This window comes from Sander vitreus, chromosome 21 (genome assembly GCF_031162955.1).
Source record: "Sander vitreus isolate 19-12246 chromosome 21, sanVit1, whole genome shotgun sequence".
Taxonomy (NCBI): domain Eukaryota; kingdom Metazoa; phylum Chordata; class Actinopteri; order Perciformes; family Percidae; genus Sander; species Sander vitreus.
The window spans coordinates 26,396,675-26,411,927 of NC_135875.1; the positions used below are offsets into that span (position 1 = coordinate 26,396,675).

Consider the following 15,253-nt stretch of genomic DNA (forward strand, 5'->3'; position numbering starts at 1 on the left):
ACATACAACCTGTTTGGATAAAATATACATTTTTAAAACAAGATACAGCGTACAGTGTAGAGCACGGCAAAGTAGTGGTGTTTTTAGCGGTTCTTGCCGTAATTTTAAGCAGAGAAAGTGTGTCTGTCAGTCAGGTAGAGAGGACGGCGAGGTAGTGGTGTTTGAGCGGTTGTTGCAGTAATTTAAAGCCAATAAAGTGTCTCTGTCACTGGGTACAGAGCTCCACGTGAGCACGGGCTTCTATGACTGTCAATATAGCCAGCATCTAACGTTAGCTACTCCGCTGTGCTGTGAAGTAATGTCTGGCTATGTGAGTCAAGCGTCTAGCAACATTGTTGGATGCTGCGGTCTCAGCCTGGCAACCTCCGTGAACTTTGAGTCTGGGGAGGAGGGGGTGGGGGACAAGACGCTCTCCAGTATTTTGAATTTGTACTGCAGTAACTATTTTAAACACTAGCTGTCAGTATTACATATTGCACATTTAATCATTTTTAAGGGCCTTCATTTTCACTAAATTGATTTATCAACTACTAATACTGTTTTTAGACCCTGCGAACACCTTGTAATGTTGTGTGTGTGTGTGTGTGTGTGTGGTCAATGACGCAGCACTCACCTTCACCAACTTCAAAGTCCTTAAAGGCCAGCTCCGATCCCGAGTCATCCAGCAGCACTTCTCCATTAAGTGTGAACATCATGGTTTGTTCGTTGAGATCCACCATGCAGCCCACCACGTCCCCTGTCTGCCAGGCACGCCCAAAGTGCTCATTACCCTGGTGCCAGCGCTGGACCTAAGAAAAAAGACATTTCCACATTTTATGACATTTGGACTAATAAAAAAATAAATAAAAAAATTGCTTCTACTGCAGTGCCAAGAAACTGAACAAATGGAGCAAAGAAAAATCCAGCCACCTTGAAGCCATCAAAGACAAAAGCCTGGTCATCTGATCCCAGCTCCTGGTCTGGGAGGCATCCTGGCCTGGCCCAGCCCACCCTCATCTCTCCTGCAGTCAATACCTGGAGGAGAAGCAGGAACCGGGTGATATCCAGTTTAGGAACAGTAAAAAAAAAAGAAACAGCAATAGCTCAGTGTGATAACTTGGCCATAGCTGCACGTGTACCCAGAAAACTTTCGATCAGAATAGGGATTGTGAAGATTCCTTGGTTAAGCTAAATTCTTCTTAATAGTCAATATCTTACTACACACTACCTTTCAACCTTTTGGAATCACCTGTTAACATTTATGTTTTTTTTCTTCTTTCTTTCAAAAATAACAATTTGAACAGAGAAAAAAACTGTATAATTCAGACACCAAATGTATTCATTTTAGGGCTGTCAAGTGATTAAAAATGTTTAATCGCAATTAATCGCTGAAGTTCGCGATTAATCACATGTTTTATCACAATTAAAATTCTATTATTTTGCATTTCAGAACTGTTTTTAAGTACATATTAACAATGGAAAACAATTCTTACCAGTGTATCTTGATTGGGAATCAAATGAATGCAAAGAAAGTGACTTTACGAACTTGACTATTATTTATTTACTGTAAACAAATGTGTGAATCTGTCATTATTGCACAATTCCTCCAAGTACCTAACTAAAACACCACAGCAATTGACTGAGATGTAACACTAACACGTTGCTTATACAGTACAAACTAAATGGTCCAAAAACCAGATGCCACAGCAGGACATTTAACCTTTACATTTTTAACAAGGATTGAGAACAATTGACTGAGATGTAACGCTAACAACCACCGTTAAGGCAAACGAGTGTAAAGTCCAGCCAGAGTCAATCTAGTGTTTAGTAACTCCTAAATAATGTTGATTACTCACTGACGTCCAGTGATCAGCGGTTAATGAGACAGAGTTTGCACTTGGCAGCAGTTCCAGTTTAGCTGCTTTCTCCGTGTCATACAGGCTGTGTATGGTGAAACTACTGTCCCCCTTGATGGCAGTGTATAAGACGGGTCAGAACATGTCAACCGTACCACTTTAAGACCCGGGTCCTCTATGATGCTGACAGGTCTGCAGTTAGTTGCCACCCATTTTGCAAGAGCTGTAGTAATTTTTTGGGATTTGGTTTCATCCACAGGTCGGCAAGTAGCACTCTCCAAAATACTGCACTGCCTGAGCCCGCTAGCATCAAACTGCGTCACGTTAATATGCTTAGCTCGTTAGCTAGTTTAATCCAAAGATTCACAATAACAATACATGTTTACACTTTAAACTACTAAAAACCAGTGGTCTGCAACATTAAAACCTGCCAGTTCACGGCACTGCGACTGGACGAGACAGGTATCAGAACTCTTCTGTGCTTCTGTCAGCTTTGTTTGGCGCAGCTCCGTGCTGCCTTCATGGAAACGGGACGTCAGAGCATCATCTTAAATGAGCTCTGTACTACGTGAAGCTGAGTTCAGATTAAAAAATAAAAAATAAAGCAATCGCCGCGACGTCCTGTTGTGTTCTTTAACCCACCAATGTAGCACAAGTAGACCTTATATTTCACAGTAACAGTTTTTCGTCAGATCGTTTATAGAACACAACGTTTCCTACTGCACCTGAAGGCAGCTTCATTTCACGGAGAAAGAGAGAAAGAAAAGAGATGAGCGAGAGATATCGACTGTGCTTTGTTGTTTGGCGAACATTTAGCTGTTTCATAAACTCCCGGGCAGTTAGGGCTTGTGTTTGGTGTTTTAAAACTTTCTAGTGGAAGCGATAGAGGCAGTGATGTAACTGTTTACTGCAGGCTACAGGATTATCACACCTCAAAACACAGCGCGATATGGGGTTGCGTTTCTCCAAACGTTGTTTTCTGCTATTTACTCGCAAGACAGGCGATAGAAAACCTAGACTCTTCTAACCTTTACTATTCTAACCTAGACCCTTCTAACCTAGACTCTTCTAACCTAGACCCTTCTAACCTAGACTCTTCTAACCTAGACTCTTCTAACCTAGACTCTTCTAACCTGGGCTCTTCTAACCTAGACTCTTCTAACCTGGACGCTTCTAACCTAGACGCTTCTAACCTAGACTATTCTAACCTAGACTCTTCTAACCTGGACTCTTCTAACCTAGACCCTTCTAACCTAGACTCTTCTAACCTTTACTATTCTAACCTAGACCCTTCTAACCTAGACCCTTCTAACCTAGACTATTCTAACCTGGACTCTTCTAACCTGGACTCTTCTAACCTAGACTCTTCTAACCTTTACTATTCTAACCTAGACCCTTCTAACCTTTCTAACCTAGACCCTTCTAACCTAGACTCTTCTAATCTAGACTCTTCTAACCTAGACGCTTCTAACCTAGACTCTTCTAACCTGGACTCTTCTAACCTAGACTCTTCTAACCTAGACTATTCTAACCAGGACTCTTCTAACCTAGACTCTTCTAACCTAGACTCTTCTAACCCAGACTCTTCTAACCTAGACTATTCTAACCTGGACTCTTCTAACCTAGACTCTTCTAACCTAGACTCTTCTAACCTAGACCCTTCTAACCTAGACTCTTCTAACCTAGACCCTTCTAACCCAGACTCTTCTAACCTAGACTATTCTAACCCGGACTCTTCTAACCTAGACTCTTCTAACCTAGACTCTTCTAACCTAGACTATTCTAACCTGGACTCTTCTAACCTAGACTCTTCTAACCTAGACTCTTCTAACCTAGACTCTTCTAACCTAGACTCTTCTAACCTAGACTCTTCTAACCCAGACTCTTCTAACCTAGACTCTTCTAACCTGGACTATTCTAACCTAGACTCTTCTAACCTGGACTCTTCTAACCTAGACCCTTCTAACCTAGACTCTTCTAACCTAGACTCTTCTAACCTAGACTCTTCTAACCTAGACTCTTCTAACCTAGACTATTCTAACCTGGACTCTTCTAACCTAGACTCTTCTAACCTAGACTCTTCTAACCTAGACTCTTCTAAACATCAACAAAGGGCTCTCACTAACTTTCAAAGGTTGTAAACTTATTTCCATTCTGCAGTAGGCTAGGTGTCGTTCTTCAAGTTGGATGTCATCACCAAAATACTTTTGTGTGTGTGTGTGTGTGTGTGTGTGTGTGTGTGTGTGTGTATGTGTGTAATCCTTCTGCTTTTACCCCTTGATAAGTGCAGCTTGTTTTCCGTTGGAAGAATTCGATTATAGATTTAGATTTGAATGAAAAATAGATTTGAATGTTAAATTGCTAGCTGTTTCTGATTGGCTACTGTTAGTGTTTGTAATAATAATAATAATAATAATAATAATAATACATTTTACTTAAAGTGCCTTTCATGACACCCAAGGTCACTTCACAAACAAAAAAGGACATTCAAATTACAGTCATCTTATAAAGGTGCTGAGGTTCACACCAGGGACATGCAGCAGGCCTTTTGATAATACCTAATAATACCTATAGTTTGAATGTTACATATCTAGTCGTTCTGATTGGCTGCTGTTATTTCAATTGAATGTCAAATGGTTGCATTTTTTTTAAAAACCTGTAAATATATATAATTTCTATTCACATGGCTTTTTTGATACCTGGGAAACTAATACATGTGTTGTTGGTCATTCAATGATATGATTTTTTGATTATTTATATATTTATTTTATATTTATATAGTAATATAAAAAATAGGCCTATATTAGGGCGTAATCATTAATATTCAGGGCAATTAGCCTACATATTTTTTTGAGGGGGCGTTAGGGACATGGATAATGGATAGGGGGGCGCTGGCACAAAAAAGGTTGAGAACCACTGCCCTAGACTAACCTTCTGTTTCTATTGTGAAGTTTGAAGAAGAGCTTTGCTAAAGCAATATGTTGCCTGTTCATTCCTGCTTGTTATAGGCTGCATTATTGTGCACTTAACAATGAAACATGTGCTTGTGAAACCTGTTCCTCTTTAAATCTGCCACATTATGATGCTAAGCTTCCAGTTTCTTTTACCAATGACTGCTGGTTTCTTCTATTGTTACTCAACTGGTGCTCAGAGGGATATCTGTCTCCTGTCTGGTTAAACCATTGTACAGTGTTTTGTTCTTCATGTACAAAACAAACCCTTCATACAAAATAACATCTATTTAAAAAAAAGGACTTTCTGCAACCTGAAAGAATGAAAGACCATTTAAACATAGAGTAGATCTGTCAGCCATCTGAGCTTTTGTGGCTGGAGATTCCAAACTTTTGAATAGTAGTGTATATTTCAGAGCATTATCATATCTCTCATCATGTCTCTTCTTACCTCCAGCTCAAAGTACCACTTCCCTGCGTTAACACAGTAGGTTTTTTCTGCTCTGAAAATGCGGAACCTCTCAGTAGATATGTTGCTAGGGTCAGATTGAGCTGCTGGATGAGAAGAAGGCAGGGAGGGAGGGGGGTTATGGGTACATTATCATGGAACCAATAACATCTTACCATCACATGTTGTACTTTAGTATAATGAGGGTTGTCATTTTTGCCCCCAACAATTATTATACAAAATGTACAAATATTCCTAAAAAAGACAAGTAATTGAATGAATGCTACAATGAAGGTTATGTATTGTACCATGGTCCTGGTCAGGAGCTTCCAGGTTGTATCCATATCCCAGCAGAGTCCTCACGGCCTCTCTCAGACTGTCTTTGTTGGACTTCTTGGTTCTCTCATCCAGCAGAATGTAGGGGACCAGGCGAGGGTTTCTACGACTCTTCACGTCCTCAGAAGAGAAAGAAGCCAGAAGAATATAAACTAAATAACCAATTTCTTTATAGGAATGCAGTGCTGGGTGGGGAAAGTGAAACAGTAGTGCTTGCCCGTTCCTCATTACCATCACTGAGCAAGACACATTCAACCACTATAGCTCAGTGGAGCAGCAAACAAACGGAAAAAAAACCATTAGTTTTCTTTGTGCATGGAGATAACCATTGGTTCTAGTCAGCTAACTGGTTGAGTTGGGGAAAGCGTTGTATCTTCAGCGTTATCCATGAGCCACTCAGAACTACCAAATAGTGATATTGCCGCTGAAGGAAAAATAGGGAATCTACGTTTAGTTTGACTATTTAGACTCAGGATTCCTGCCCACCAAGATGGCATGGCTGTGATTGGCCCAATACAGTAGCTGTAGGTGTTTCTGTCAGAGTGTCCCTCTGTGAATTGGGCACCAACAACAAAAAAACAAACACAGGACAGATAGGGATTGAATGACAGTAACCAATCGGACCACAGCTGCCATCCTGATGTGTGTACATCTGTGGAGCAGACCAGTCAGGGCTGGGTATCGTTCAAAAATGTTTGATACCGATACCGTTATTCTTCGATACCAGGTTCCTAAATGCTACTTTTTCGGAAAAAAAAATTAAAAAACTTTTACCAACAAAAACAAATTACAACATTACGGCACTAATCTTTTTATTTCTTTTTCAGCTCCTACTACGTGAGCCCCGTCTCTGTGCATCAAGTAGAGTTTTTCCTGCCTGCCTGTATGACGTGTAACGTTAATAAGACAGCCAATCAACAGCATTATTAGATCTTGGCTAGCTGACTCAAATGAAATTGGGCATTTTTCGATACTCAATACTTTAGAGGCAAATCGGTCGGTGTCTAAAAAGTATGGAATTCGGTACCCAGCCCTAGATACAGGAAACACAAAGTCATCACTCTCTGTCTCAACACATAAACAAACCCACACACAGTGCCCAGTATTTACCAACAGTCTCTCCTACCTGTTGGATGCCATAGGTCCAGCCCTGGCGGATGCGATCCCTTGCCCAGACGTTGTGTGCGTTCTCAGCCAGTTTGTCCACCATGGCTTCCTGGGTGGAGGTCAGTTTGATGTGACTCAGGTCCAGAGGAGCAGGCTTATAACCACCGGACAACTCATAGCTGCACAGATAGAGTTGAATCAGGGAATCTTTAGCTAGCCAGCTGCTCGACAACCTTTATGGACTGATGTCTAAAAGCCTCTGGTGATCTCATCATCTAAATATCCTTTTTGTTCTGCCCTATTAATCACTTCATTAAATGTCCCATTGTCCCCATCATTGGATCATTACATCATGTAAGTATCATTCTGCATCATGTCCCTGTTTTTTTTGGTGGAGGTGACTTACGTTGGTGACAGTTTCATGCTCTTGACTTTCTCTACAGCGTGTTCATCTGCTAGGCCAACATGGCAACCCAACGCCAGGAGAGTTCTGCAACACACACAAACACACACATGATCAAACACGTAATTTAGTGTTCAGGTGTTTGATAATGACCCAAACATGTTACCATTAACCATACTCCTTTATGGACCGAATCACCGTGACTAACACAAAAATCACATCTGGGTAGACAAATGACTTGATTTGCGGAGATATGTGATATCGTCAAATTTGTTTATTGCTGTTGTCATTTTCAGCCATAACTGTAACATTTAAAGATATATAGTTTAACACAGAGGTCTGACCTATCTCACGTTTCTGCTGTGCTTATTTTCTGTACTGGGTTGCTTTGCTAGCATCTTGGATAAACCAAATCTAGCGTTACAAACAGCAACATCTCATTGCCGGTTGGTGTCATTTTCTTTAGTCTGTGGTGTTATTTTCTTTAGTCTGTGGCCCAACAGGTAAATAAGCTCTCCAAGCTAACGTTAGTGAAAGTGTTGACATACTGTATGAAAGCATCAAACATGCATTTTAGATGAAGGAGATGAGAGTATATCCAGTTGTTCCTCGTCCCCGTTTGCTCAGAGCCGTTACATTGTATGTACGGGACGCAGCAGTTTTCGACTCAGAAGTTTTAGTAAACAAACATTGTGATTGGGTCTATACTGCGTGGAAGCGTACTTAGTGAGTTAACTGCCTAGTCTAGAGAAGGAATCTTAGAGTTGTATGTACAGTTTGAACAGATCATGTCATCAGGGCTTAATGGTGTCACAGATAAATATTGGATCTAAATGTCATATCTTATGTTGCTCACTGCACTGATGCATTACTTGAGAGTCTCCAGAGACATCTGTAAGTTGTAGCTTCTTTCTTGTTCAGGAAGCTTGGAGAACTCCACCAGACAGGGGTGTTGCCGCTTGTTATCATCTCGCACCTGATACACACAGCCACACATAACAAAGCAAAGGTTAGGACAGTAAGGGAGTCTGTTGCTTGGCACCCTCTGATGTCAGGGTCAGAGAACCTTGGGACACATGGACGCATCAAGTTATAGAACTGGAGTTACATCCATGTAACTTCCATTTTTGAGAGCTCTGCTCTTGAACAGGTATCACTGGCTGTTTGGGATGTGATGAGTAATATCTGAATTAGTCTATATCGACGATGTTTCATTTACAGATTGTTGTGGTGCCGCCGGAGGTTCCGCCGGATGTGCCTATTTTTGGCTGGATGTCCGTCCCCTTCCTCTTTCTTTGTGTTGGTGTTCTAACCTCCGGTGGATTTGTGAGGACTATGATTAACTGCTCCTCAGATCTCTGCAGGGTAAATCCAGACAGCTAACTAGACTATCTGTCCAATCTGAGTTTTCTGTTGAACGACTAAAACTACGTTTGAACATACACATGTTCCACCAAAACAAGTTCCTTCCTGAGACTATTTAGCAGAGGCACCGTGGCTCCGTCTGGCATTTAGCACCACCCATGACGATTGTGATTGGTTTAGAGAAATGCCAATAAACCAGAGCACTTTTTCTCCCATCCTGGAATGCTGTGTGAACTAGCCAGACCTTCCTCCGCAGCGCTGTGGATAGGGGTCTGGCAATGCGAGACTATATCTGAATGTAGTGCAAGAAGTCCCAGGCCCATTTCCCAGTTGTGCAACAAGTGAGGACCCTCCTGGTTACCTGGGCTTTGCACTGAATGAGCCACTAAAGTGGATATGAATGACTGACTAGAATTCGATATGACTGCAGAGCACGGAAAACTCTGTATTTATAGAAAGATGTAATGGCCTTGGGTTAAAAGACTAGGTTAGGTTGAAGTTCTGCCAACTACCATTCAGCCTCCGTCTGTTGGGGGGGTGGTGTTGAACACCTGCAGTGGTAGATAATGAAAATGAACAGAATCTCACAGAGGCAACTGTGGCGATTCTACAAGGTGGTGTCGCCCCACATCAGGACGGGGAGGTTAGGTTTCTGTTGTCACTGACTGTACGAGACGCACCTAAGACGGCTAGAGCCTGGCTCTGTCCAAGGTTCCTGTCTGTAAAAAGGACGTTTTTCATCGCCACTGTCGCACCAAATGCTTGCTCGTGGAAAATTGTTGGGTCTTTGTAAATTATAGAGTGTGGTCTAGACCTACTCTATTTTTTAAGTGTCCTGAGATAACTACTGTTCTGATTTGACACTATAAATAAAATTGAATTGAATTGCCAAGGCCCTTATGATAAATATGTGTAGCTAAGTAGGCTGCTCAGTTCTGCCATTTCATTCAGACATTACAGCACATTTACAGAAACAGCCACGTTTGGTAGCTGGTGCGATGTCGCTGCTGGAAAACAGCAATGTGTTGAAAAGTTTAACGATACGATTTAAAATAATTTTTAATCATATTAGAATTATGCAGTCTACTTTATGTGGTCTAGCAGCGACCAAGCATTAAATGACAGGACTTTAAGTTGGACTTGTTTGAGTCACATGCTGTATGTAAAGATACTAGACATTATTTTATTCATCCATCAAAGCTGGCATAAAAGTCTACAATATAAGGAGCACATTTTGTTTAACTTGTCCTATTTTTTTGAGCGTAGAAGATGATACTTACATGAGAAATTTATAACAGCTCTTAATCAGTGAAACAATACCTGCAATTCATTTATCTCTCTGAATGTTTACTTTTGTGCAGCCTTTACATTCATCTGTCAGCATTCAATTCAGAGTTGAAAGTGACCTGCGATGACTTTTACATAAAAGTGACTCGGGCACTTAATCAAATATGAGACAAACATGCTAAATTGTCATCAGATTATGTAAAGAGGAACATGTGTGAAAGGGGCTTATAATCAATCAAAATTCAAATACAATATTGAGCTGTTTGTCTGATACTCACAGCACCGTAGGTCCAGCCCAGTTCTATCTTGTTCATCACCCACAGTTCATGGATGTTTTCTGCAAGCTTCTCCCTGATCCTCTCCAAGTGAGGTGGCAGCACAATCTACACACACACACACACACACACACACACAAAAACCAAAAATTAACAATCATTTCGGACATCGCTCTTCTGCTTCAGGGCCCTATTTTAACGGGTATCTGAAACGCAAGTATCAAACACCAAACGCAAGTAGCTTTGTGGGCGGATCTCGGGTGCTGTTGCTATTATACCGGTGGGATAAATGACTCTTGTGCCCGACGCAAATCTAAAATGGGTTGGTCTGAAGTAGCTACATTACTCATAGGTGTGGTTTGGGCATAACGTGCAATAAACCAATCCGAGCGTTATCTCACATTCCCTTTAAAAGCAGGCGCGTTTGTTCCATGGCGAGGTTATGAATGCATTGTGATATTTTTACCGAGATGACCTCACTGTAGACAATGCAGCTCTTCTGTCTCTCCTCTCCCGTGCTGCTGCTGTGGCATTTGGGTTAAGTGGCATTGGCACATGCAGTTCAACATCACATCTCCTTAGGTCCTCTAATATTTCCTCATTTATGTCATCAACACATCCATGATTCATGGAAATGTTGTGTAAAACAAGGCCATATTTTTCCTTGTATTTATGTATGGTTTGCAAAAATGGGAACTGCTGGGTCCGTCAGATGAGAGAAGCAAAGTGCATGCGCGGTGTGCACACAAGCATGCGCCCTTAAAATAGCATCTGAATAACGCGCCACTGACTTTAGACTAGGTTTTTCCTGGTCTGTGGCGGAACTGTTTTCTGAAAAGGCAAAATCGCACCAGGGAACGTTTACACTGGAACACGCCTCCTCTTTTTGCTGAAGCGCCCCCGGGAGCGCAAGTTCATTCCCTAATTTACCGACGTGAGTCTGAGGAGGGAAAAGTCCGCTGTGGGTCGGGTGCAAAATAGGAATGATAAATGCGACGGTGTACAAAGTCAATTGCGCTGGGTGCACGATAGGGCCCACAGTCTGGTTTGTTTTGCTCCACAGAAAGATACTATCATGATTGGTATGAAATAAAACATTCATTGGGAAAGTGGCATCAAAACAGATTTTGGAAAAGGACATTTAGCATTTAATACTGTTGATAAGTAAAGCTAAATAAGCTCATGAAGCAGGATGAAATAACATGTCATAGTAATGAAATATAAAGTAATTAAAAATGTATTGATTTATTTCATTGTTAGATTATATAATTGTTTCTCTATTTATTCATAGGATTATTTATTTAAAAAATGTCCTATTTATACAATATAGCACAATCCTGTATGATGATAATAACACTGGCAGTGGTCTGTACCTGGCTGGTGTCTACAGGTGTGGGGGTGAATGCTGCCTGGCTTAAGGTGATGGTGGGTCCCAGCAGGTCTCTGGCTGCAGTCTGGTCCTGACTGGCCTCCAGCTTCAGCTTCTCCCTGGGCAACACCGCCTCATAGCAAGGGGCGTAACCTGGAGGAGGGAGGAACTTAAACTCCCCATGACGACCCCCGAGGAGGTAACGCACCCTGCAGTGTGACAGGTGACAGGAGGAGGAATCAATAGGAGACATTAAGGTTTAGAGGGTATGATTTCAACATGGAAAAAATACTTATGTCCTTTCCTGAACATCAAAGGAAACAAGTCTGTACCACCACAAAACCCAGCTTGTTAATTAAATGGCATTAGACATTGTTTGTCAGTATGGCTGGTCAGATTTCAGCAGGTATAGTTATACAGGTAAAAGTTATATATATATTTGTAAATAATAAACAAATGCATTTTATTTTGGTGTTTGGAAGTTCAAGAAGTGTCCTTTAGAAGTCCATATCTTTTATTCTTCCTAATTCTAGTCTTTATTCGACTGTATAATTACTGTTGCCTTTTTAATTTTGCAGGCTTACTTATATCCAGATGTTCAATAAGTATTGTAAAATATGTTATCTCTAATTGTGGAACACTGAACTTTCATTCTGAAAAGTGTTCTACAAAGATATACAGTACATATTCAAATCAATATACAATGAAGTGATATTCTACTGTAGGTGGAGGGAAATAGCATCCTGTGTATTTTAGCAAGAAATAAGCTTTTTCATTTTACATCTGGCCAAAGAGGTTGCAGCTGGTTTTTATTATATACTGTAGTGTTACTGGAACTACAAAAATATGAGATAAGTGAAATGATTTTTTTGGCCTCATGTAAAGGTGACTCTCTGCTCTGCCTTTTATAAACTTTTATGGTTATGTGTTCGATGGTGAGACAAAATATACTCAAGGTTTCTCTGACATGAAGGGGGCAGACAGGGTGGGAACAGTTTTCAGTAAAGCACTGACTTGACTCCTGCAGAGAAGCTGGCCACAGGAAAGAAGAGGCCGTCAGAGTTGAAGTTCTCAAACATGCCTTGAACCGGCTGGCCGTTGATCCTGAAGGAGATACTGGGCACGCTGAGGTCCAGGCAGCAGCTCACCACATCCTCTGCTCTCAGAAGATGCTGATTGGGTGAGCTAACAGTCCGTGCAATGCAGCCTGGACAGTGAGGACAGAGTTTCAGTTTGGTTTGAGTTGAACCTTTTAAATGTCTGCAATAACAAATCCACATCGGTGCTGTCAACACATCCGGGACCGTACTTCTGTTCTTCACCAGGGATCGACCCATACTGGTTTTTCAAGGCTAATACCGATTATTGGTAGTTAATGAAACCGATAACTGATATTTGGAACCGATATGCATATACAGTGAAAATGAAAATCTTTAAGTCAAAATTAAGATTTTGCTTTGTTTAAAAGCTTTGAGCAATGTAAGAAAGCTTTTTTGCACACCTCTTTTGTCGGGCAGGTGCGTAGGATATGATCAAAAGTAGCAGATCAAAAGCTTTTAAAGGGTCCCGCACACTGACCATTACGCAAGCAATAATTTATTAAGAAAAAATACAACGTTTCGGTCTCAGACCTTCATCAGGTAAATTCACACATTCACCTCAACCATAGCCTTAAATAGTTTGGTTGACTAACCAGGACCAATCAGGTCCAGCTCTTGAATGACGTCATTCATTCACAAAGTGTCACTCCCATCACGGACCGTGAACAGGAAAAGGCAGAAAAAATGCCACTCAGAACATTTAAAAACAATGGATAATCAGACCAGTTTTGTTATAGGCTCATGATCAATGCATTGTCATTAGCCCAATATTTTTCTACTCGTAATCAGAGAGGACACAGTCCATTCAAAAGTGGATCATTACATTGGTTAAATGACATTATAACACTCCATATGTACACCTGTACAATGAACAGTTCCTGAGGATAAACTAATAAGGAAAAAACATCAAATTAGCATAACATGATATTGACATTAAATTCATCATTAAGGCCTTTTGGCGATAGGGTCTGCAAAGTAAATATCCTCGCGTCTTTTTAGTAGCAAGTCGTGGTTGCCCCCCCTTTTTGGAAGACTGACTTGTTCAATGCCACAAAAGCGCAATGAGGAGATGTCATGCTTATGATCATTAAAGTGTACCGCGACCGGGGAATCCTGGTCGTTTCTGCGAATAGAGCTCAATGAATTTAATGTCAATATCATGTTATGCTAATTTGATGTTTTTTCCTTATTAGTTTATCCTCAGGAACTGTTCGTTGTACAGGTGTACATATGGAGTGTTATAATGTCATTTAACCAATGTAATGATCCACTTTTGAATGGACTGTGTCCTCTCTGATTACGAGTAGAAAAATATTGGGCTAATGACAATGCATTGATCATGAGCCTATAACAAAACTGGTCTGATTATCCATTGTTTTTAAATGTTCTGAGTGGCATTTTTTCTGCCTTTTCCTGTTCACGGTCCGTGATGGGAGTGACACTTTGTGAATGAATGACGTCATTCAAGAGCTGGACCTGATTGGTCCTGGTTAGTCAACCAAACTATTTAAGGCTATGGTTGAGGTGAATGTGTGAATTTACCTGATGAAGGTCTGAGACCGAAACGTTGTATTTTTCGAAATAAATTATTGCTTGCGTAATGGTCAGTGTGCAGGACCCTTTAAAAGCTTAGAGCAATTATTTAATATATTAGAAACTTTCAACATAATCCACAGTATGAGATAGTCAGATAGTGTTGTGGGGGGGGACATTAAGTCAGACTCAGTGGTGAGTGAAACTGAAGCAGAGGGACAGACACAGAGCTGTAGCCGGGCCAAAGTAGAACACTTTTTAATCAGCATTAATAATCGGTCTATCGCCATTCTTCACAATAAAAGACGTGCTTCAACAACTCCAAATGATGCAGTAAAAGCTCCTTCATTTCCACTTTGAATGTAAAGTGATACCGTCGCCCAAGCGTTCTTACTGCTTTGTTTCATCAAAGTCCCTTTCGTCTACTAATTAGACTTTAGAAAATTAAAAAAGAAAATTCACACGTAGATTCTAAGATGTGTGTTAATTAATCATTTTTGTACTCGCTCAGCATAAGCACTGAGAAAAGACAGGAAACTGCATCAGACCGGAGGAGTCAGGATATGGCCAATAGTTGCGAACGGTGTCTAATTATTTGAAAAGGTGTAGAGTAGCTTGTCCTATCTTAAGATGTACACATACTATTTAGATAAAAATTACATTTAACATAGAACCAGTCGTACCTAGTTTTATTACCATCATCTCTCCACACACACACACACACACACACACACACACACACACACACCTCACCTGACCAGAGGTGGAGCCCATCAAAGCCATAGGAGTAGAGGTCATCACCCACCCCATTGCCCCCCCACCCCTCGCCCCCGCTGGGGTAGGGTGCGTAGCCATTGGTGTTGGCCCAACCCACCCTGAGGTGAGAAGCTTCTGCTGTGACAAACGGCAGTGCCTGATCCACGATCAACTCGTAGTACCACTTTCTGTACTGAGCAGAGCCGTCACTGACACCCAGGAAGATGTTGGGACGCATACTGTCGGGAAGATGAAGCAGAGGAGAGACAATCATCTATCTGAAAATAGATTTTCAGTGGGTTAGAATGACAACTTTGTGGCCGGGTTGGTTCAGTGGGTAGAGCAGGCGCACATATATTGAGAGGTTTATGCCTCGACGCAGAGGTCCAGGGTTTGAATCCGACCTGTGACAATTTCCTGCATGTCTTCCCCTCTCTCTCTCTCTCCCCTTTCTCACCTAGCTGTCCTGTCAAATAAAGGCAGAAAAG

General features: G+C 41.2%; 1 protein-coding gene across 1 annotated transcript in view; it reads right to left on the reverse strand.

Annotated features, from left to right (window-relative positions):
- ryr2a (ryanodine receptor 2a (cardiac)) overlaps nt 1-15,253 on the reverse strand; it is a 172,127-nt gene that overhangs the window by 128,678 nt on the left and 28,196 nt on the right. The window contains exons 14-24 of the mRNA XM_078279587.1: nt 14,763-15,004; nt 12,391-12,583; nt 11,381-11,585; nt 10,011-10,115; nt 7,953-8,056; nt 7,084-7,167; nt 6,697-6,856; nt 5,543-5,690; nt 5,238-5,338; nt 910-1,014; nt 614-788 (exon numbers count right to left, since the gene is read on the reverse strand). Coding sequence (XP_078135713.1) covers nt 614-788; nt 910-1,014; nt 5,238-5,338; nt 5,543-5,690; nt 6,697-6,856; nt 7,084-7,167; nt 7,953-8,056; nt 10,011-10,115; nt 11,381-11,585; nt 12,391-12,583; nt 14,763-15,004 — 1,622 coding nt within the window. The remainder of the gene's footprint in view (nt 1-613; nt 789-909; nt 1,015-5,237; nt 5,339-5,542; nt 5,691-6,696; nt 6,857-7,083; nt 7,168-7,952; nt 8,057-10,010; nt 10,116-11,380; nt 11,586-12,390; nt 12,584-14,762; nt 15,005-15,253) is intronic.